This window comes from Phyllostomus discolor, chromosome 8, assembly GCF_004126475.2.
Source record: "Phyllostomus discolor isolate MPI-MPIP mPhyDis1 chromosome 8, mPhyDis1.pri.v3, whole genome shotgun sequence".
NCBI lineage: Eukaryota > Metazoa > Chordata > Mammalia > Chiroptera > Phyllostomidae > Phyllostomus > Phyllostomus discolor.
In genome coordinates this window covers 78,190,113-78,215,495 of record NC_040910.2, presented here as the reverse complement: position 1 = coordinate 78,215,495, position 25,383 = coordinate 78,190,113, and the positions used below count along the sequence as shown (strand labels likewise).

General features: G+C 37.6%; 1 protein-coding gene across 3 annotated transcripts in view; it reads right to left on the bottom strand.

The window, feature by feature from the left end:
- SSH2 (slingshot protein phosphatase 2) overlaps positions 1-17,989 on the bottom strand; it is a 250,487-nt gene extending 232,498 nt beyond the window's left edge. For 2 of the 3 annotated variants that reach the window (XM_028521742.2, XM_028521745.2), the window contains exon 1: positions 17,715-17,967. In XM_028521742.2, the coding sequence (XP_028377543.1) occupies positions 17,715-17,777 (63 nt within the window). In that variant the 5' untranslated portion in view covers positions 17,778-17,967. Of the gene's footprint in view, positions 1-17,714 lie in introns of all 3 variants that reach the window. The other variant, XM_028521743.2, reaches the window with a different exon arrangement.
- Positions 17,990-25,383: the final 7,394 nt, after the last annotated feature.

Below are 25,383 nucleotides of genomic sequence, written 5' to 3'. Positions count from 1 at the left end.
ATGTTATGTTATAGTGTATATGACTTTACCTACTGTTACATGTAACAAGTGCACGTAACAAAGTGAGAGTGAGATGGGAGAAACCATGTCCCCTCAGACAGTGTCAGTTACAGAGTCACATGCCTAAAACCATGCATATTGTTCATGAGTGATTTAAGAAATTTTTTTCTAAGGATAATTTTGGCTCTGACTTTTGCCTTATATGCTAACTTTAGAACCACTAAGGTGGGACTTCACTGTATTTCATTTGGTTCTTATAAAGACTCTGGGAGGTAGGTTCAATTATTAACCCCATTTTATAGAAGAATTAACATGCAGAGAGATTATGCAACTAGTTTGGCAGAGATAAAATTCCAACTTAGGTCTTTTTTTTTCAATTTATCTTTTTTTTAAGATTTTATTTATTTATTTTTAGAGAGAGAAGGGAGAGAGGGAGAGAGAGAGAGAGAGAAACATCAATGTGCGGTTGCTGGGGGTTATGGCCTGCAACCCAGGAATGTACCCTGGCTGGGAATCGAACCCAGGACCCTTTGGTTCCCAGCCCATGCTCAATCCACTGAGCTACGCTAGCCAGGGCTCAATTTATCTTTATTATTATTTATAGCACCAAGCCCAGGGCATTTCTAACAGTGTGGCCTTGTATTTGTCTTCTGCAAAGCCAAGCATTTCTGCTACATCACAAACTAGGTTGCAGACCCCTTCATGCAGGCCTGATTTAAAGCTTGCAGAGAGTGCATGCTCCCATTTTTCACAAAGTCCCAAAGGACTCTGGTTGCAAGACTGATTTTGTGATCTGAATTGTCATATGACCTTGTATCTATAGTCATGTTTGTTATTTACTATCGGTCCTTATTTAGATTGTTATTATTCAAAGCAGCAATGTGCCTACACTATGTAAGGGGTTATTATAATGTTCCCAAAGAACAAACGTTCTCAAGAACGAACTTCTAGATGAAAGACACGATAAGGGTCAGCACATGCCAAAACAATAGGGACAGGTACATGGTAGTCATACACAGAGGGTTAGATGATTGCTGACAACTTAAGTTTTTCTGCTTCCAAAGCCTCTGCACTTAACTACTATGTCATACTGCAATATTGTATGTCCATTTTCCAGACAAAGAATGAGAGGCTCAGAAAGATCAAGCAAACCTGTCCAATATTACACTGCTAGCAAGTCTTTATGCCAGGACTTACATTCAAGTTTTCTAATTTTTTCCTACATTATAAACAGATGTCTCTTTTCTACCAGGTTATTCTGAAAACCTAGTAAAATAACTGATAGAAGTAAGGAAGGAGTAATAGAATACTAAAGTGGGCAGGGGGAATACTGATGTAAATTGCTCACAAAATGCTGGTTCACAGGATAAAGATGGGTGACAGATATGTTCTGTTTAACCCTCTACATACATTTCTTTGAATCTTCATTAGTTGTTGTGATAGACAAAGTGTGACAACAGCAATCCTAAACATCATTCTTTCTTGTTGCCAACTCAATGATTAAGATGGAAAGTCATATACTTGCTTTTCTAGGCTCTCTTGTACCTAGAGGCAACCATGTAATCTAGTTCTGGCAAGAGACTTAAAGAGAAGTCTACTAGGAATGGGGGATTGGTTTCTGGGAAAACTTTTGCTTTCCTAACTGAAGGTATAGCTACCTACTGGCACTGCACCATTTACCCCTTTTTCAATCAAATAAGGATATACTGACTGCAGGTGCAAAAGATATCTTTTATGTGGAGACAAGCATAAAAATGGGAATCCAATACACTATTAATGACAGAACAAAAAGTTATAAGGAACTTGAATCTTATATATAGCACTGTTAAGCTACCGAGTTAGTCCAGGACTATATATCTTTAGATTTCTGTTAGATAAACCAAAAATATTCTTTATGATTTAACCTTGGTCTTTTGTTACTTGCAGTCAAAGTCATTTCCAGCCAATTCAGCTGCCAACATTTAAAAATGAGGAGATTTCACACAACAATCTGCATTACTAGGGTTTCTTGAAATAGAAGACTTTTCTGGCAACATCGGGTCTACACTCTCACTTGGTCACAATTGGCAGCCCCTGATGATAAGAGTTCATAGTCTCACACATACAACAGGCCCCATTTGGCCAGTTTCACTAATTTCAGTCGCCTGCCTGATCCCATTGCCACATTTAAATGTGTGATGTTCTGTATTATACCTCAGTGTATTTCTAGCCTAGAAGTCAGATGTCCACTTGAACGCCTAGCATCTTCGAAAACCTCCAAGCGATCCCTACTAATGAGGTAGTACAAAGTTTTTACAATAGTAAACACCTGAATCTTCCCAACAGCTGTGTTATTCTTTATCCCTGAAGTCAAACTCTGGAAACTAACAGTAAAATGAGGAGTTAAAAAGTCAATTTTCAAGTTCTGAAATTCTGTGAAATCCTAGGAAGCAATATTTATGAATAAACCCCAAGACTTCAATAACAATTAAAGGCCCAAGAAACCTCCTGGATTTCTCACATAGAAGTAGCAAAGAAATATGAAAATCACTGTATTCTCAAATTGCCCAAATATAAAATTGAGGTTGTGATTCAGGGGTCTCAACAACGTAAGCTTGTACCACTACTGCACATTACTGGTAAAAGGTTTAGGGTTCTGATATACAAAGCTATTAAGCCAGAATTTCACAAAAACTTCAGATGTCACAAGTAAGGGATGATGCTGTGGGACATTTTAAGAAGATTGTCATTTAGTATAGCTAAATAATGTAGACTTTCATTAGAACCATTTTCAAGAAATGACACATATCTCAACTGCCAAAAGACTATTTCTTGTCAATCCTTTGATAAATAATAAAAATGAAGGACTAAATTATTTAAAATATCACTTATTTGTGCCCTCTGAGCATTAAATTCAGACTCATTTGCTCAGTGCAAAAGTTCACTGCATCTTTACCTAAAAGGAACTTTAATAGCTTTAACAGCACCTGTAAATAACCACAAACTACAGTTTTCACTATCTTCAAATTTACTTCATCACACATTACTTCATTACCATTCAAAGACGGTTATGCCCATTTCCACTCAGGATGTAAAACTATTCATAAAGTAATGCATCTGAGAGAAATACATATTTGATACAATTCAGTAAAGACTCAAATACATCACTATGCTTTAGAAGCCAACTATCATAATCTTTTAAAATTAAGTATTTATATGAGATACTGTGCCAGAAGCAAAGAAATTAAATCCATATAACATTAGTAATCATTAGCAGTTACTGGATACTCACTATGCTATACTGCTAGACACTATGTTAAGCATTCATTTAGTTATTTCATGAAAGCTAACAATAATCCCACAAAATAAGGAAACAAAGCTTAGAAAAGTGATTTGTCCAAAGTCTACACTTGTATGTGGGAGAGATAAGATTTTTAACTCCAGGATCTGGTTCTAGAACCTAAGGCCAATTTAACCACTATGCTATGATGAAGCCTATTTTCTTGAGAACAAGTACTTAAAAGATAAAATCATTAAATTATCCAGAGAGGGAAACTATCCTTTTGGGTCTTGATTTGGCAGGGAAGAAGAGTATAATGAGGGCCAGTGTAGAAAATATATTTTTCAGAAGAATATAAGGCTTTTAGCAGGATTTTAAAAAACTCACTGTCACATTGCTTGCTGATCTTAAAGAAATGCTACTTTCAACTTCCAAAATGGTATTTTGGAAAGTCAGTAATAAATGAAGTGAAGTAGGCAAAAAGCAAAATGACAAAAGAGAACTTCCTAGTTTTAGGGAGGGGTTAAGAAATAACTACCTGATAAGGCATTTTCTCAACTATTGACCCATACGTTCTCAAATACATTTTTGTGCATTCAAAATTTTCCAAAGGCAGATGTCCATTTCAATAATTTTTTCCCTTCATCACTGAATTTAGAACTATATATGATCTCATTCTACACTGTAAGATTTCACTTTGGAGTCTATACAACTATTGCAGAAAAGTTTTTTTCTAATGAAAGAACCACTATTATAGTTATTTCAGAAATGTGAGCCACAAATAGAATATGGAATACAAAAGTACAAAATCAAATGAGAGATTTTAGTATATCAGCAAATGAAGAAAGAATAAAACACAGAACCTCGATCATCCAGTTTTTTAAATCACATGTTCAGATAAGGCAACTGGTTTTAAAAAGAGAAGACTGTACTAGCAGCTTAAATGATATAAAGTCTTGTGCACAGTAGATTCTTAATAAATGTTTGCAAATGAATGTAATCCAATAAAGTGAAAAAAATCTATGAAAATGGAAGTATAAGCCCTGGACCTGTTAAAATACAGTCTTCCCCTAAGTGCCTTGAATCACCTCAAAGGACAGATGCAAACAAACCAAACATTAATTTTGTGAGGAACATCTCATTTCCAGCTTTCAGCAGATGGGCATTTTGAACAAGCTCATGCAACACAGAGGTCCAAATCATCATTGTACCTTTAAAGTTTTTCATTTTGCACCACAACTATAGTCTTCTGCAAGGCAATTACAAGAACATAAGATGATGACTTTTTAACATTGGTTTCATAAAATTCTCTTAAATTTTTTAATCTCATGGATTAAAATCCTACAAAATGCTACTTAAGTGGAAATTTCCTAAGAATATTTTCTTCCTACTAAAAGCCCTATTTATCAAGATTCCATATCTTGCGAGAATGTTTTGTAGGCAAGTGGAGAAGTTCCTGGCTTTTTCCAGAAGTTCTAGGCCACACCTTGCCTAATGAGAATTCCTTTACAATCTACAGTTCCTTTGAAGTTTACCTGAAAACCACAGAATTAACATTAAAATGGTCAGAGTTGAGAAAGTTACATCTTGTCTGAGGGGGGACAGGACCTAAAAAAAATCCCGAATTTATTTATAAAAAACTGCATTTATTCTTACATGTTTAAACTTCAGTCACCTTCAAAGTACTCTCCATTTGATGCAATATACCTATCAAGACATTTTTCCCACTGCTCAAAACGCTTTTGAACTAACCAATTTTGATGCCTTTTAGTACTTCTTCCATTTTTTGTTTCACCTCTCCCACACAGGCAAAACGTTTCCATTTGAGGATTTTTTTCATCTAGGGAAACAAACAAAAAAATCGCTCATGAAGAGATCGGGTATATAGGGAAGGTGGGACATGGAAGCCATGCCATTTTCAGTCAAAAACAGCTGAACTTTCAGGGCAGTGTGGGCAGGTGTTCTGGTAAATCACCCATCATGAAATGCACAAATGTGTTGAAAGAATCTTGAAAAAAAAATTCACTAAAGCCGAATACAGATTCTCACAACAGCGCCAGCTGGTACACTGATACAGATGTGTTTCTAGAAGACTCATCTAGCAGGGGAAGCCTGTTTGTACTACAAGTGGCCCACCCTCCAGAAGATAATTCCGGGTATTTTTTAGGTCCCCTCTGGTATAAGACAGATCTAGAAGATGAATCAAAATATTGGACTCAGAAAGAAAAAAAAAAAGACACACAAGGTGCTCTATAGAAATGTACTAAGAAACACACTAGAAAAAAATTTTAAAAATATTGGACTCAGAAAGTTTAGTGTAATTTTTTTCATTACTCTTTCAAGGAAAAAATTAAACAGGTTGTCTCTCTTTTCTGACAGCGTTCAATAGTAAAAACTGTAAACCAAATGCAACCAAAGTCTAAACCAAAGACCTCTTGTTATGTGAGTTCATTCAGCTGCTTTGGAAATGCAACTTCTCAAAGCTGCATTCAGTTTCAACTGCCAACTGCCTGGTATAGCTGGATTATACAAATCATTCTTCTCACCTATTGTTTTCTTGTACAAAGATATATTTAAACCCATGAACACATTCAGTGTCCTCCGATTCTCTGTATTTTAAAAAAATCTGTCAACTTCTATTTTATTTTGCCACATGATTTATAGCCTTGATCATTAAAAATGCCAACATATTCAGGCTGATTTGCCTATACAAACTAAGGTGACCACCTGCAATGATCTGTCCTAACATATAGCAAAACATCCAATAGATGAATATGCTGCTAAGCATGGCCTAGTACACTGATGAGCTCTCAAGAGGAGATTTTTTAAGATTATAGTTGCATTAATCATTCTGCATGGTGCTCCAGGTCATTACAAAATCATACACGACATACTTTGCCATGGAGATTAACAAGAGCAGAAATTCTCTAATTAAAAAAAAATAAAGCTATTGAGTAAAAAAAATTTAATGAAAAAAGAGAAACTCCTGAAATAGGCTATTCATTTGAATTATATTGTCACAAAGCAAATATCTTCCCCACCAAATTTGTATTATAATGAAAAATTGCTTAATAACCAAATAGCAACCCTAAATCACCATTATTATAAAAATGACTAATACTTCATGGGTGCACGCTTATTTAGTACCAGGCATTATCTCACTTAATGTTTACTTCTGTAAAAGAAGTACTATTTATTACCTCTATTTTACAGATGGGCAAACTGAAACATAGAGTAATTGTATTGCCTGAGTCTAGCAAATTGTGAAACCAGGATTCAGATTCAAGCAGACAGTTTCAAAGCTGCCACTATGCTAGATTGCTTCATGTTGCTACAGGTATTTTTGAAAGCCTAAGAAGAAAGAAATGAAAATACATTTAGGGTTCCCCACCCCCATGTGGACTATATCAGAACCGTTGGCAGATATTATTTTTATTCTAAACCAAACCACAACTGCTTTCTCAAACTCCAAAGAATCAATGAGCTTCCTTAATAGATTAAGATAATATGAGAAGCTAACTTGTGGTTTGTTTTAATTCTTGTCTCAGACATGCTAAACATTGCAATTGTGAAGAAAAGCCTCTCCGAAATTGTTACTTCTATAAAACTGTCTGAAGCAACAAGTAGAGAATCACTGCTCCAATGAGCAAGTTGTGCAGAGATATCTTCCCTTAAACTTCTATAAACATAATTTCAGCTCTGGCTGGTGTGGCTCAGTGGATTGAGCACCGGACTGAGAAACAAAGGGTTTGCAGGTTTGAGTCCCAGTCAGGGCACATGCCTGGATTGTGGGCCAGGCCCCCAGTAGAGGGCGTGCAAGAGGCAACCACACATTGATGTTTTTCTCCCTCCCTTTCTCCTTCCCTTCCCCTCTCTATAAAAATAAATAAAATATTTTTTAAATTAAATTAAAAAAACATAATTTTATATATTCTGCTGTGTCTGAATCAGAAAAAAAGAGGTTGTTGGTTTTTTGTTTGTTTTCTTTAAGCAGGGAAAGGTAGGGAGTAGGAGAGGTGAGGGGCAAGGTAATACCTAAAAATACCTAAAAGTTTAGTGTGTAATACCTACACACTTTCCAAAAATAGAAGCTTCAGTATCTGGCTACCATACCTTAGACAACACTATCTCTTACAATAATCATGATGTAGATAAAACTGGCTTCTGATTATAAATAAAAATGAAAGGAATCAATATTTAGAAGTAAGTAACATATTTTTCATTTCCTTAGCTGCAAAGATCTTTTGCTCCTCCATCTTTTCCAATCAGTCTGTTCCACATTCCCTGTCTATTATTCTCTACTGTACTCACCATACTAGGTTTTTTAATTTTACATGCTTAGTTTATAGCTGCTCCCCCATGCCTCAACTTCTAAGGTAAAAATAATGCCTTATATAATCCCACAGTGCTTGAGAAGGCTCACAACAAGCTTCTGCTGAACTGAGTTTATCAACTATGAAGGCATAAGCCACAAAATGATTCAAATTGCAGTGATTTCAAACTAAAGCAGGACAAACATGAGGCAAAATGGTTTAAAAAATGGAGGCAACTCAAACAGCACCTAGACACAGAGACTAATTCTAACACTAGGAAGGTAATTTAGTTTCTGAGTGTGACGACCAAAGTTTAAATCCCAGCTCTGCCACTCCCACATAAGGGGATCTAGACACCTCCCTGAAAATCAGTTTTTTCATCTGTAAAATGGGAACAGTAATACTACTCCTTCAAATGATTGTGATGCCTGTTTCGTGCCAAACCCAGTGACTACAGTACAGCAAACACGTGAAACATGGTAGCTATTAGGACAGTTATATATGCCCATAATCACAAATTTTAACAAATTCACTTTAAAGGAAAGCCAAGAGAACCCATATACTGCATTAAAGATAAAAGTAAGTGCCCAACCCTGGCTGGCGTAGCTCAGTGGATTGAGCGTGGGCTGGGAACCAAAGTGTCCCAGGTTCGATTCCCAGCCAGGGTACATTCCTGGGTTGCAGGCCAGAGCCCCCAGCAACCGCACATTGATGTCTCTCTCTCTCTCTCTATCTCCCTCCCTTCCCTCTCTAAAAATAAATAAATAAAAAATCTTTAAAAAAAAAAAAAGTAAGTGCCCAGATGTTACAGTTCAGAAGAAATTATTTTTACTTCTCCTGCCTCCTTTTCTGCACTTCGCATGGCATCAGCACAGTACTATTTGTAGTTCCCAGCATATATCAATGTTTAGCCTTGCGCTTCAGTTCATGCTTAAGAACGCTTCCCTCTCTCCTGCTACTGACCCCTAACCTTCTGTTTGCAGACCAACTACCACTCAATCTTTAAGGTTCAACCTAGAAGTCCTTGTTGGCCGTCTTTCTCTTCCTCAAAGCTTATATAATTTGTGATTATTACAATGTATTCTAACTACTTATTTAATACCAATCTTTCCACTTACATGCTAAGCTTCCTGAAGCAAGGGACTAATTGGCTGCTTGATCCCCAACCAATCCTGGCATGAAAGAGTAAATCAGGTGTGTCAAACTCATTTTCACCAGGGCCACATCAGCCTCGTAGTTGCCTTCAAAGAGCTAAAATAATTTTAGGACTGTATAAATGTAACTACTCCTTAACTGTTAAGGAGTTGAAATTACATTCGGCCCTTTGAAGGCAACCATGAAGCTGATGTGGCTCCGATGAAAATGAGTTTGACACCCCTGGAGTAAATAAATAGATGTCTTCAGAATCAAGTATAGCACAGGATACAAAAAGGTACTAAATTATTATTTTTTAATTGTCATACAGTTCCATAATCTAGGCTGGAACACAGTACACGACTTCCCTCCATTTATTCCTAAGCATATCCTCTCCCACTCAGTAAGTGAAATATTTCCCACCTCTGAGGAAATTTAGGAAACCATGGGACTTTTCATTACATTTCAGGGCCAAAATCACTTCACCAGACACCTCTTGACAAACAGGAAAATAAGGGGCACTGTGAACAGCACCTGTGCTGCTCACCTGGGAAAGAAAATGCAGGGCAGTTTGTTCAAGTATCAGAAAAAGACTCAGTGCTGAGAGCCAGAGGAAGAGAACAGATGACATTACCTGCACAAAACAGTACTCATTAAATATCTGCTGATTAACAAGATTCCTTAGGTCTCTCCCATATGTACCCTGCCTCTGGCATATTTCAAATTAGGTAAAGAATCTTACCAATACTCATATCCTTTTGTTTTGTCTTTTTTTAGTTTTCCTACTTCACCTAGGTTTTTTTGAATGAATGAACAAATCAATGAAAAACATGAACATGTGAATGCCTACAATGGACCAGGTATTGTGTAGCCAACCTGACAGCAAGCATTTAATGGAAAAACAGTAAAGTCCTAAGCTGCTGGAACCAGGAATAACATGTAATGGTGCTATATAGTATGGGCTCTTCACAGTGTCTTTCTCTAGACTGGGGATAATGTTGATCTGTTCCCACTCACTTAAAGCCAGGTAGAAAGAATGAGATAACCAACGATAGCTTTTCAGTACTAAAGGCCTGCTCTTCCTCTGGATTTCCCAGGCACTTGAGTTAAATTTTAAAATCTAAGCTAGTTTAAGTTTATTTTCTGTCCATGCAATTTAACAAATACTAAGTAATACCTGCTAAACTAACAAAACTCCTGTGGGAATAGCAATGGAACACACTCTAGCTTATACTCCAATTTAGTATTTCCCAGAGGTAGAATTATACACCATTAGAAAAAAGGAGTGACTATTTCATAAAATGAACTGGGACAAGTTGTTAACTATTTGGAACAAAATTAATTTAATATTTACCTCATACCATGTAGTAAAATTAATTTCAGATGATTAAAGTTAAAACTAAAAATAAACTATAAGACAACTTCAGAAAATATAGGTGAACATTTCTCTACTCAATTGATGGAAAATTAAACTAAGTAGAAAAACAGTATGAAAAACAAATATGAAAAAAAGACTTTGGAGTGATGGAATTAAACATTTTTAAATATCTATACATCAAAATAAATAAAATAAAAACAAACGAAAAATGGCAAATTAATAACTGACACAAAAATGTGCAACATAACAGTAAGAGGTTAATATTTTTAGCATATAAAGAATATTTACATATCAATATGGCAAAAATAACTATCCTTGGAGAAGTTGGGCAAATCACATCAATGACTTACAAAACAGGGAATATAAAATATATATGATAAATACAGGGTCTGGCATAAATAACACCCCCTTTTTATTACAAAATCTTTTATTACAAAATCATAAGCATTCTGTAACATAACAGTATCACACTCAAACATACCATATGCTATTTTAGGTAAAATGTTCAAATTAAAACTATAAATTATTAATACCAATATTATTACCCTACCAACCACACTCAAGTAGGCCTTCCTGCTGCTGGACCCTGTATTTGGAAAAATGTTTAACCTCTGATTTTTAAAATGTAAATTAAAATAGCAATAAAATACTAGTGGTTAAGAGAATGGGTTCTGGGATCAGATACCAGGCCTATAATCTTGGGCAATTCACTTTGCTTCTCTGAGCATCAATTTTCTTTGTAAAATAGAGAAAATAATAATATCTACATCACAAGAGTGATATAAAAATTAAATAACATAATGCATGCAAGGTACTCTGCACACTGTCTGGTACACTGTAAGTATTCAATAAACAATAGTTCTTATGAAAAAGAAAATGAATGATGACGATGATACTCAGGGCTTATGAGGATACAGTGAAGCAGACATTTTTATACATAACTTGTCAACAAAGATCGATTCAACTTTTCTAGAGGACAATTTAGCAATATGTACGAAAAGCTGTAAAGGTGGTCATATTCTTTGGGCTTCTGGAAACAGAACAATCCTTAAAAACAATGGAAGAACTCAAAATGGAAAAGATTGCTAAATATGACTATATCAATCCATCCATTGATCCATGCAGCCAATATTTTAGCCTGGTGACACAAAAATATGCATGAGTAGACCTAGTCCCAGGCTTAAAGTTCAGCTGGGGAGATAAGCAGTCAAACAACCAAGTACAATCAAGAGGTAAGAGCCACAATGGGAAAGGGTGCTATGGTGTGCACAGAAGGAGCACCTACCATAGTCTGAGAGTAGAGTCAGGGAAGCTTCCCAGAAGAAATGACATTTAACCTGGGACCTGAAGGATGAGTAGGAATTAGGTAAAGAGATGAAGAAAAAGTGTTCCAGGTAAAGGAAACAGCATGTACAAAGCCTAGAGATAAAAGGGAGCATGACATGTCAGCTTGATTGAGCAGTGTGCAAGGCAGGGACTTGGGATGAGACAAGCTGAAGAGATAAGTGAGGATGGCTTATTAAAAGTCCTGCTAGCAAAACTCTGTAGTATAGACTTTATGCTAAGAGTAATACAAACTATTAAAAAGCAAAGTTTTAATAAATACAATAAAGGCTTAATGTTCATAATTTATCAAGAGGGTATATAGATTGAAAAGAATAAACAACTCATAAAATGGAAATACAGGATTTTAGCAAAAGTTGCACTCTGTAAACTCTAAGTTTACTAAAATTACTGAATTGTATATATTAAAAATAGTTTTATTTTAGGGTTTATAGATTATACTCAATAAAACTATCTTTTGGGCCCTGGCCAAGTAGCTCAGTTAAACTGTTATTCCCCTATGCCAAGGTTGTGGGTTCAATTCCAGATCAGGGCACATACAAGACTCAAACAATGAATGCATAAATAAATGTAACAACAAACTGACATTTCTCTCCTTTCCTCTCTCTCTCTCAAATCAATAAATAAAAATAAAATAAAATAAAACTATCTTTAAAAAAGTTAATAAAAATGCCTAATAAACACCTGAAAAATTATTCAACCTAATAATAAAATTACTAATTTAATATTAAGTAATTTTTAATAAATTACTGATTTACCCTCAATAATCTTTACCCTCAAAAATTACTAGTGATTAAAAATGAAATCAGAATATCCAGTATAATAAATAAGACTAGGAGAAATGAGCAGTTTTACACTATGCTGGTTGGAATAAATGTTAATTAAACAACCTTTATAAAAAGTATAAATATGTAATAGAAGTCTTAAATTGTTTATACTCTGTCATCCAGTAACTTTATTTCTTGAAATCTTAATAAATGTTCCAAAATGCAGTTGAATATTTATTCCCAATGATGTTCACTGCAATGAAAATTACCATAGCAAAAAAAGAAAAAAGTTGAAAAACACCTAGATGTTCATCAGTAATGGAATGGTTAGAATAAATTATAACTACTCAATGCAGCCACTTAAGTGATATGGCAATAAATCTGTGATATATATCAAACTTAAAAAATATAAAATTATATATACATCAGCACTGCAACTATGTAAAATACATACACAGCTTTACAGCACATACCTTTTATTCTTTTTATTGTGCTTTTCAGTATTTTCCAAATTTCCTACAATGGTCATGTATTATTTCTACAGCTTAATTAACTTTCTAAAGCTGTCTTCAAGAAAATGAAAAAGTATCACTTTTAAAAGTATATTTCAAGCCCTGGCTGGCGTAGCTCAGTGGATTGAGCACGGGCTGCAAACCAAAGTGTCGCAGGCTCGATTTCCAGTCAGGGTACATGCCTGGGTTGCAGGCCATGACCCCCAGTAACCACACATTGATGTTTCTCTCTCTCTTTCTCCCTCCCTTCCCTCTCTAAAAAATAAATAAATAAAATCTTTTTAAAAAGTATATTTCATATAAATTAATTTTATATTTGTTATTATTTTCTTTGTTTATGGAGAGAGGTGTGGTCATATTTGAATATACAGAATTCAATAATATCTTATTTATCTAGCATCACCAGGAAATAAGATATATATGTAATGAATTTTCAAATTAAGTAAAATGTGCATCTTAAACATCAAAACTTTGGTGAAACATAGGTGAACATCTATCTAAAAATATACTCAGTTCAATCCTGACTGTTTAAATCAAAATAAAACAAGATTAAGTTTTCAGGGTCATCATTATGACCATTAATAGTAGCTCTGAGAGAGTACTAAATCTTAGGTGGGTATTTGTCCCTACATTAAGTAGTCTGTAACTGCTATGCGTTTTTCTTAAGCCAGCTATTTACAGGTTTTCTTCCTCTTCTCTTGCTGTAAAACCATCAGCTATCATTTCTCAGAACTATATGGAGCCAGCCTTTAGCAGCACCTGCCACTTTCCATTCCTATTTTGCAATCAGTAATAATCTTCTAAAAGTAAGGAAACTAAATAGCCAACTTTATAAGAATTCTGTGTAAACTAAGAGATAATAGGCCCTGAATAAGGGTATCACCTAAAAATGATTCGCTCAGACTTGGGTACTTCTGTTCTAGGTAGTTAAGGTTACAATATAAATGAACTCCAAAGAGAGGGTGAGTCCTTGACTGTATGTCAAGTCTTGCTTCCTTTACTATATTGGCAGTCAAGTTCTCAGGATCAGAAGTTCGTATGCTGTTTCTCTTATCACATCATGGAAAGAGATGTGACCAGGAGACAAGGAACTTAGTTCTAGTCCAGGTTCTTACACCAACCAGTTTTATAACCTTCAGCAAGTCCTTTAACCTTGGTAACCTGTCTTGCATAACTTACTAGGCTACTCTAGAAAGCTCTAGATCATGATCACAAACACATTCTGAGAAATATAAAGCACTACAGAAAACTAAGGGATTTTTTTAGTAGTTCACTGTGTCTATATGACCCTAAATCAATATAGGTATCCATTCTGAAAATTCATACCAGAAAGAATGGAGGGAAAGAGATAATCCTTAAATTGCCAGTTAAATAGCAAACCTCTAGTATCTAGGAATAACAATATATTCCTAGAGCTGGCATCTCTGACTCCTCCTCCCTTATGTACAATCAGTCCCTGAGTCCTTTGTGTCTTCTCCACAATCCCTCACATCTGCCCCTTTCTTTCATTACCACTTCACATTCCCAGTTCAGGCCTTTATTATCTTTCACACCTGGGCTACTGCAACAGCCTCTAACAGGCTTCAATTGTGGTCTCTCCCCCTCTTAAATCCCTCTGGCCCACAGCTATGAGATTTTCTTAAAACACCACGGTGATCATATCTGCTCCAAAACCTGTGAGGATTTTGAATTACCTTCTCTATCAAGTTCAAACTCCTAAGCTCAGCAGTCTCTGTGCAGCTCTAGCTGCCTCCTCGCCTTTATCTTTTATTATTCTTTCCAAACAAATCCTTCCTCAAACTGGTTTATTTAAGACCTTCAGATATCCCTTGCATTTCTCTGCCTCTAAGTCTCCTTGGTGTATACAGCTTCTCTCCACCTAGAATACTCTCTGTTTCCCAGCTTCTCTCTCAACCTATAGAAATCAGCTCATCCTTCAAGGCTAGTTTGAACTAGCCTTGAGAACCACCTACTTTGTACACTTCTTTGGTTTACCACAAAGAAAAAAGATGGCAGATTCTAAAGTTAGACACATCTAGGTTTCAATTACAGCTTCAACAGCTGAGTGTCACTGGGCACATTCCTTAATAGCTCTTTGCCTCAGTTTCTTCCATCTGTAAGATAGATATAATAGCAATTTCCCTTGGGCATACTGTGAAGAATAAATGAGTCAATCCATGTAAAGCATTTAGCATGATGCCTGGCATAGAGAAAAACCCAAGAGATTTAGAGATTTATATTACTTTTGCCATTAATGAATTTATCTTAATCTGAATTCAGACAATACTTATGGCTATTACAAACTGAATGTCCATGTGCATACAATATCATTCCCCTCACTCTCCTTTTCTACCCACTCTCTTCATGTTTTTTCTTCCTCTCATTCCCTCCCCCTCCCTCCCAAGATTACATGATCCTAATAGAGTATATCTCTTATACATCTTAGCATCTACACTAGTCTATCATACCCAGTAGATGATCAATAGATTTGTTTAATCCCTAATGAAAGAATATTGAAAAACTGACGGTATTAAAATGTTATAATTCCTATAATGAAAAAGTGTAATAAAGTGATTAATATAATAAACAGCTAAATTTCCAGCCTCACAAAATTACATCTCTCCTTTCATGGTTCTTTACATTCTTCTTGTTCATTCTTTTAAAACAAATAACTCAACCTATTCATGCAGCAAAAGATGCAACAGCAAATCTATGGAAGTTAGACAGCATCCCGGAACACAAGTTGGATGGAACACAGGTTGGATGGAACACAGGACCAGGAGACAACTCAACTGAACTAATTCCAAATGAAGTGTAACAGGAAGACAATTTAAAGGGAAAGGTAACTGGCTCATCAGTCATATTAGCAATGTTGACTGTTTCTCACACACACACCAGTCCCAGTATTCCTTTGCACCCTGGGCCACATAATAAACAACGTAAATAACCAGCCTAGCATAGCAAATAGATATAGGAATTTCATTCAGCTCACCAACTGAGCTTACCACATGACCAATTTAATTACTTATGTCATAAGTGACTATTAACATGCCTCAAGACTCTAAAATAACCAAGTTTGGCTAGTTAAATCACATGAAGTAAATATGGTCTTACTGTACACTAACCATTCGCCTCAAGGAAACTAGTATGATAATCAATATACACACATATTATTATAGCATAAGTGTTTTCAACAATGCCCAATGAAAACTATGTCACTATAATATGGTTTCTAGTTTATTTCCATGACTCCACTAACCTTTAGTTGCTTTTCAAATAAAATCAGTCCTGGTAACCACTATGCTCAAAGAATTTACCAGTGGAGTAAATTAAGATAGTTTGATGGTATGTTAATGACTTCCCAAAAACTAGCATAAAGTACCACATATGAATAAAGTATTGTATATTAAATTTCTATCTCTATGATACTTGTCTTCAGAGTACCTTAAAATGTTTTCCAGCTTTGAAGGGCGATTATTCTCAAATTACAGATTCTTTAAGAGTTGGACAAAACCTTAGAAGTCCCCCATTGCAGGAATACTGTCTATCGCCTCATAGGCAAAAGGCCTCCAGCCTTTGCTTGAATGCTTTCAGCAATGGGCAAGGCAGTTTACTCTATTGTTATAAAATTCTTCCTTACAATCATTGAAAATCTGCCTTCCTGAACTTCTACCCAAGGATCCTAGTTCTGCACTCTGGAACAACATACGGTAAATTAACCTCTGAAATATAATCACTTCTAGAATGTTTTTGCCAATTTGGTCACATAAAATGCAAAAGCAAGCTCAGGGAAAAAAAAAAAAAAAGAAACCACCCACCACTGTACACAACAAAATTTTGAAATTCAGGAAACTATGTTGAAATTACAAGCCAGATAACATAAATATTCAGAGTAACCCTATTTTTTACAATGGATGGTGGCACAGTGTTTACTGAATATATTTTTGCAACTTGAAACTACTAAATCCACCAACACAGTCTTAAAAATTATAACTCTCAAGTTCAAGATGGTCTTTCCAATTGCCCATATTTCCATTTAGTCTATTTTCCCTTAAAACATCTGGATTTTTAAAAAAGATCCCACTTTGCCTAGCTGGTGCAATATTTTATTTTGAAAAATAATTACTTTGAAAAATATAGCCTAAAAGAATAGAGTGTACAGGAGTGGAGGTAGGGTGAGGAAAGGGCCCAGCAGGAAAAGACTGGTTACTGGGTATTTTCCTGCTGGCAGCATGCTTCACTGGCATAGGCATCTGAACGAACGAGCCATACAAACACGACCCAAGAACAAGGATGATCATGAGCAATGAGTAAAGCATAAATGTGTGTAAGATGTGAATTGGCATTGGTCATCATGTAGCACCAGATGCTTTGGGATGTGGTAGAGGAGAGGTTAAGAGGTCCAAGAAGCAGAGACCACAGCCACCCTCTGGGGGAGGGGAGGAGGGAAGAAACCGAAGAGTAACTACTGTTCAGCAGTCCAATGAAGCACGAACAGTACGGAGCACCAGAAAGACAGCAAATGACTGAAGGCAGACAGAAAGAGAGAGAGAGAGAGCCTGAAGAAGGGTGTGCAGTGTGCGAGTACAGAACGGGTCCATGAAATGGGTGTGGGTAAGGGGACGTGGGTGGGTGTTAGGGGCAACGCAGGAGTCCCATGGTCCTCTCCCTGCAGCAGAGCAACAGAGAGAAAAAGAAGGGGGAGGGTGAAAAGCCAGAATGACTCATTCCCGAAAGGAAGTGCTCAAGCCATAGGAAGGCATGCCACAGGGGTTCAGGCGAGGACTGTGAGAGCTAGGTGCCCAGAGTGATGGGGGCAAAAAATCAACGTCCCGTAGTTCCTGTGGCTCGTCTTTAAGATGGGGCGTGTGGGGGGTTCGCGGCAGCCGAGTGCCAAGGCCTGGGAAGCGGCGCGGCGCGTGCGCAGTGGCGCTCGGCGGGACCCGCTGAGGCAAAGCGGAGCCGCAGTGACAGAAGCGAGCTGAGCGGCCGCCGGGAGGGACTCACCGAGGCGCAGGGGCTGGAGGTGGTGCTGGGGGTAGGCGATCGCTGGACCGTGACCAAAGCCATCTAGGCGCTGCTGGGTTGTTCCGGGCAGGGCATTCTTGTCCTGAGTGTGGGGGACGGGAGGGTGACGGAGCCGGAATGGGGAAGGGAGTGTGGGGTGGGGGTGAGAGGAACGGGAAGGATGAGGAGGAGGCCGCGGGAACCGATGCAGGCTCCGCACCCACCACCGGACTCTCGCAGACTGACGTACCGAACGGGCGGCTGGCGGGCGGACTGACGGGCGGTTCGGCAGCTGCGGGGCACAATGAGCGTTCCCAATGCGCAGGCGCCACCTGTCAGCAACCGCCTCTCCCCTCGGCGCGCGCCTCTGCCTCGCGGTAACCCCTGAGTTGCCGGAAGCCGGCCCGGAGTGTGCGCCTCTGGCCGCCGCCCCCTCCCGGGTTTCTTCCTTCGCGCCGGCAGCTCTTCGTTTGCCCGCGGGCGGCTGTGGAGTGGCGTGGAGTAGGGTGGGATGAGGGGCCCCGGGCTGGGGCCGCTGGAGTCCCAACTCTCCACTGATAACCATGTTTTGAGGTGGGGCTCACAGCTTAACCAACCTTAGTGAAAAGAAACTGAGGAGAAAATCTGAAGCAAACACATTTTCTGGTGGGAAAGGGCTCCGCGTAGATTCAAACGCTCTGAGTGTGCGTGACACTTATTGAGCTAGAAACCCTTCTGGCGCAATCAGGACGCGAGTTTTTAATCCCCTTTTGACCCGGGTCTCGGGCTTTTTCTCAGCTTTCCCACCCTTCGGTCTCAGAGTTTTTATGAGGAAACTTGGAAGAAAGATTTTAAATTCTATACCGTGGGCCGCTTCCGGGTACCCTCACGTTTCCTCCATTACCCTGGCCCCTATCTAAGGACTCACTCATTTATTCCTTAGGTGAAGAAAGGCTGAGTGAGCCTGGGAGGCCAAGAAAGCTGAGCTTAAAAGTTCTAAGGGTCCAACCTGCTAATTACCTCCCACTTGCTTCCTGCTGGGAAGAAATTCGCTTAAACAGGATTTTCTTCTTGAGGTTTCTTCCTGTCTCTAAGTTTCACAGACACCTGTGAAATATATATTAAATATTTTCAAGGAATCAGTTTCTAAAAGACCGTCAGCAGAACACAAACCAAGGAGATGAAAAATCAAAATTAAAAAGGAAAAAAGATCAAACTATGTAAATACCATTGAGTATTTACACACAGAGAGTGACAAAGCTATTTCTCAATTTGAGTGAATGCGCTAGTAAATACCACCATAGATATCAAAGCTGTAGAAAACACATGTAAGAATTTGCAGGTATTAAAGCCCACCTCCTGGTTTTAGCTCAAACTTTCTTGGATCTTATTGCTTGTTTTAAACTAACAGGGCTGATAAGCTCTTTCTGGCTTCTGTATGGTTAAGTGCCACTAGAGCCCTCTGTGCTGAGCCTTTGTTCTCTCCCTGGGGCCCCGTGGTTGAAATAATTAGAAGGGAGGCTCCATCGAAATCCAGACGCTGAGGGTCCCTGTACTGTATTCTGTGTACAATGGAAACGTATTACAAAGACGCCAGCTGGTAGGCTTTTGCCCCCTGGTGGTGGTCAAGAGTTTCTGCCAAGCATAATTAAAGATGTATGGTTCACAGGTTAAACCATCTTGAACTGTGTTTTTTTCCCAGAGCTACCTGGAAAACAGGAAACGAGTAGACAAAGTTCAAAAGTAAGAGCTCTGACAGGAAGCTATATGCATAGCCAAGAAATATACATAGGTGAAAGCTGAATGAATTCAAATAAATGAAACACATGTGCTTTTTAAACCAAAGTGTCATTTTAGAAAAAGCATTATTCAAACCAACAGGTCTTACAAATGTACTTGTATGTTGACTTTCTTACTGACTCAGGAACAATAGCATTAATTATTGACTTTTGTGTAGCAATGTAACATTAAGAAATTCTTTTGGAAAATGAGGGACAATTCCATTAATCTTACAGTGGGAAAGAGCACTATCATAGGAGTCAGAGGACTTGGCTTCCAGTTCCAGCTCTAAAACCTTAAGCAGATGGTTTAAACTTTTTGAGTTTTAGTTTCTTCATTCTACAATGAAGCTCTAACTCACGGGATTCTAGTGATCAAATGAACTAATATTTGGTAAAGTGCAGTATAAACTGTAAAGCCTTGTATGTAATTAAGATTATTCTCTAAAGTTTGTTCCAAGTTGAGTTAGCTTTTGCTGAGTGTACCCTATGTGTAGAAAATAGCATCAAGCAAAAAGGGAACAAAAAGAATGATAAAGACATGATTTACGCCTTTTCTTAATAGAAGTAGATTAGTGGTTAAGATACTCTCAACTGTAGATAGACAGAATATCTTTATTCAGCATATCTGAGGTGATAAAATCTTGGTCAAAATTGGGATTATAATGTACCCAACTTCACATTAAGTTTGTATCAGGAAGTTAATTTATTAATTTACTGGGGAAATGTCTCTTCCAGGTATATGAGTTTTTAAGGACACTAAGATTTAAAAATTATTGGTGCATGTTCATTAATTTATTCACCCTTAACTGAGAAAACATCGAATGTTTATTATATGCTAGATAGTTTTAAGGACAAAATGAGAGTCTATCTACCTCTCATAACAGGTTCTAGTGTATTAGCAGGGAAAACCACATCAAATGATGACAGTACAGTTTAGTGGTGCTATGGCTTCAGCTACCACTACTAGGACCCAAGGGAGATAAATATTTAGGAGAAGTCAAGATATGTGTGAAGTATTTTAGAAACGCAGAGGAGAAGGTCTGGGCAAAGGTAGGCTGTATGATACTGGCTTTCAACCTTTTTCTGCAAATCCCATTATCTACTTTGTGAACTGAGCTGGATCACATGTGAGTATTTGGAATCTATACTCTCTGCCCCATTTATACCTACACCTTTTTTGGGCTCCACCTTTGTTCCCACTTTGTCTTCTGGTGACCTGAGGGAGGAGGTATCTACTTCAAATAGAGACAAAATTCTAGAATCCTCTTACTATACCAGTTGAATTCAAGAAGAGACCATGAGCAGATTCCCACAAGAGTGAGCCAAAGACATAAAAGTCCTCCTAGTTCCATTTACAGCACCTTTATTCTTCCCACCTGTGATAATGGAGGCCTATTTGTGCAATTAACCCTTAATTTGTATCATCACTCCTTCAGGGGTGAAATTATAGGGGAACTTCTGAAATTCCTGAGATTGGCTGGTTCTTAGGCCTTGAGAACCTGATGAAAACTCTCTCTCCAGAAAGACACACTTGCATATTTCATACTCTCACTAAATGGTAATGAGGGACCCAGATTAAGAATCCTGAAGTTTAAAGTAGTGCTTCTCAACCTTTTTTCATATCATGAAATGATGATATTTGTATAGCATACAAGGATAAATTGAAGAGGATTTAAAGGCAGCTGTATGAGCTGGGCGAAAAAAATTGTTTTCTTTATGTATAATTATAATGAGAAACATAAGAAACATACTAAGGATGGTAATAAATATTGAATTTATATAAGCTTCCAAATAAATTGTTCTGAAAAAATTAATGAAAAACCTGAGATTGTGTCTGTAAACATAATTCTTTTATGTAGGTTTTTAATTTATTTTATTTTTAGATAGAGGGGAAGGGAGGGAGGAAGAGAGGGAGAGAAACATCAATATGTGGCTGACTCTCACTCACCCCACACTGGGGACCTGGTGGCAACCCAGGCATGTACATTGACTGGGAACCGAACCAAGACCCCTTGGTTCTCAGGCCAGCACTCAATTCACTGAGCCACACTAGCCAGGGCTATATAGGGTTTTATAATTAAAGTGACTGGATGTAACTCATGAACAAGACAGTATAACTGATCATTTGATAGTCATTATTGATGAGAACTTACTATATATAAGTGGGGGATAAATTTTTAAAAATTTCACAATTCAAAGTTTACAAATATGAATTATATTTGACTGTTAGCTCTTTTTTCTCCATTTTCTACTTCCTGCTCCCAAGATCCAATCAGTATAATGTCATCAAAGTACTGGGCTAACTCAATGCTAATTGGAAGGAGATGCTGGATATCTCTGTGGACTATATTATGGTACAGAGCAGGAGAATTGGGCCAAGACTGTTAAGTTAGTATATTGTTGGCCCTGACAAGTAAAAGCAAATTGCTTCTGGTGGTCCTTGCCAATTTGCATGGAGAATTAAGCATTTGTTAGGTCAATAGCTGCATACCACGTGGCAGGGGCTATATCAATTTGCTCCAGTGAAGATACTACATATCAAAGGGCAGCTGTAACATGATTAAATTTATAATAATTTACAGTCATTCTCCAAGATCCATCTACTTCACAGACCAAACATGCAAGTGAAATTGGCATGAGACAGGTTTCATCACTCCTGCTTCTTTCACATTTTTATTGGTGTCACTAATCTCTGTAATCCCCCAATCTGCTCTCTCAAGAAAGCAAAAATTTTTGTTTACTCTCCTGGTATGTGTGTGTGTGTGTGTGTGGGGCGGTGGGTTCTAAGGGCTTCAGCTTGGCCCTTTATACTATAATGTTTCGTATTCCAGGATCAGAGAGCCCATATAGAAATTCTGCCAGCTACCAGGTATCTATTTTAATTATACATCAGGAACTGATGAGATCACCACATAGTGGTTCTATGGGCCCAGTCAGACCCCTGTGATTCAAATCTGAATTAAGATTTTGTATCTCACCTGACCCACAGTGTCCTAGAATGTACACAAGCCTACTCACCCAGGAATCAGCACCAGAAAGGCCCAATTTGCTTGTGGGTAGTGGGAAAAGTGACTGAAAGCTGGCCAAGAGCTGATCAAGTGGCATTGTTCCCTCCTGGACCCCTTCTCCGCATACAGCACCACAACACAGCAACACGGATTGCCCTGCACTGGTGAACATCCAAGGCTCCACCCCTTACAATATAACAGGCCCACCAAAACAAAAAAATATGGCCCTAATGAAAGAACAGATTAAAGCTCCAAAAATATAACTAAGCAATGAAGTGATAGTCAACCTATCAGATGTACAATTCAAAACACTGGTAATCAGAATGCTCACAGAAATGGTTAAGCATGGTTGAAAAATAGAGGAAAAAGGGAAGGGTATGAAAAGTGAAATAAGGGAAAATGTACAGATAACTAACAGTGAAGGGAAGGAAACCAGGACTCAAATCAATGGTTGGGAGCAGAAGGAAGAAATAAACATTCAACCAGAAAAGAATGAAGAAACAAGAATTCAGAAAAATGAGGAGAGGGTTAGGAATCTCTAGGACAACTTTAAAAGTTCCACCATCTGGATCATAGGGGTGCCAGAAAGAGAAGAGGAAGAGCAAGAAATGGAAAACTTATTTGAACAAATAATAAAGGAGAACTTCCCCATTCTGGCAAAGGAAATAGACTTCCAGGAGGTCCAGGAAGCTCACAGAGTCCCAAAGAAGTTGGACCCCAAGAAGGAACACACCAAGGCACATCATAATTACATTAGCCAAGGTAAAAATGAAGAGGAGAATCCTAGAAGCAGCAAGAGATAAGGAGACAGTAACCCTCCTTATCAAAAGAGTTCCCATCAGACTGTCAGCTGATTTCTCAAAAGAAACCTTACAGGCAAGAAGGGGCTGGAAAGAAGTATTCAAAGTCCTGAAAGGCAAGGACCTACATCCAAGATTACTCTATCCAGCAAAGCTATCATTTAGAATGGAAGGGCAGATAAAGTTCTTAGATAAGATCAAGTTAAAGAGTTCATCATCACCAAGCCCTTATTATATGAAATGTTAAAGGGACTTATCTAAGAAAAAGGAAATCAAAACTATGAACAGTAAAATGACAACAAATTCACAATTTATCAACAACCGAACAACAACAACAAAAAACCCTAAGCAAACAACTAGAACAAGAACAGAATCACAGAAATGGAGATCATCACTTGAAGGGTTATCAGCAGGGAGGGGAAGGGGGGAGACTGGGGAAAAGGTATCGGAAATAAGAAGCATAATTGGTAGGTACAAAATAGACAGGGCGGGATTAAGAAGAGTATAGGAAATGGAGAAGCCAAAGAACTTATATGCATGACCCATGGACATGAACTAAGGTGGGGGGAGGGGTTTGAATAGGAGGGGTTGTAGGGAGTACAGAGCAGAGGGGAATAAAGGGGGGGGAAATGTGACAAATCTAATAGCATAATCAATAAAATATATTTTTTAAAAAGATGTCTCTCACCTGTCCACCACAAGACCCCACTTAAACTGGTATACTGCAGTGGTATTTTGGGCCCCCAGGAATTAACATCAGTTTAGTGCCAATGTTTAGAAATCCCTGAAAAATCCAGGTATTTATTTTTCCCTAGCACTCAGTCATTTTAGGAAATGATCAGACATCCCTGAAGAGAAGACTTAGAGGAAAATTTTCAGTATATATTAATGGCAATGCTGCAGAATCCTCCCTTAAGGGGATTTAGCCTTCTTTTCAATTAAGGGGCTTAGGTTTGGACTTTGGGTAAAAGGTCTCAGAATTCTCTGCTGTGATGACTACAGTAATATTTTTGGCCATGGATCTTTAATATTATGTGTAGATGATCAACATTTTAGTAGGCTGTCCATCTATTTTATTTCTAGGACCACAAATATCACTAAGGGTCAAAATATCTGATTGCCACTAAATCTATACTTCTCTTTACGGTAAGTGTGCCCACCTTATCTTTGGTAGTTAAACACTGACATTGGCTTCTCCTGCTTTGAAGTGGATCATACCATCATGCCTAGCCTACAGAAGAAAGCCACCATAAATCTTTTCTAGGATGCCAGTATTCCCATTCTCTAATGTATTTTTCAATGCCTTAGTAATGTCCCAGAGTCCTCTAGGAAGATGTACTTGAGGGTAGTGGATGTGCAGGTCATATGTGATAAATCTACTGCAACAATTACATCTCCATAAGCCTTTGGATGTTCTTACATTATGCCAGGGAGGTCTGGTATCTCAACTTAATTAAACATAGGACACAACGGAGTCTAGGTTTCAGTGCACTTATCAAATTGTTAGTGTCATTCCCAGCTGTAGGTGCTAACACACTAAATCTTTCTTTCTGATAAGTGTACCCATATCAAGAAATCCTAACCAACCCAGTATTATATTCTCCTTCCCAGTGCTCCTTCCTTTAATTCCCTTGTAATATACTCTCACACATATTCCCTGTGTTTCTGTCATTGTATAAGCAAATAGTGAAAAACTTTTGCTATAAAAGCTCTTTCCTCCTGGTCATACTGTGTATTTGCCCTGCTTTGATTCTCTTCTCTTTATCTTTTGTATATCTACTGTAGATTTTTGCTTGGTAGTTAGTGTGAGGCTTACATAAAATGTCTCATAGATACAATAATTTATTTTAAACTGGTAACTTCAATCACATACAAAAACTCTATCCTTTTACTCTGCCCCCCCCACTTTATGTTCTGATGCCATAATTTAAATCTTTTTATATTATTGTATTTCCATTAGTAAATCATGATAGCTATTGTTATTTTTAATACTTCTGTCCTTTAACCTTTGTACTAGAATTAGGTGATTAACATACTACCATATCATAGTATTGGAATATTTTTAATTTGACTACATATTTATATTTACCAGTGTGTTTTG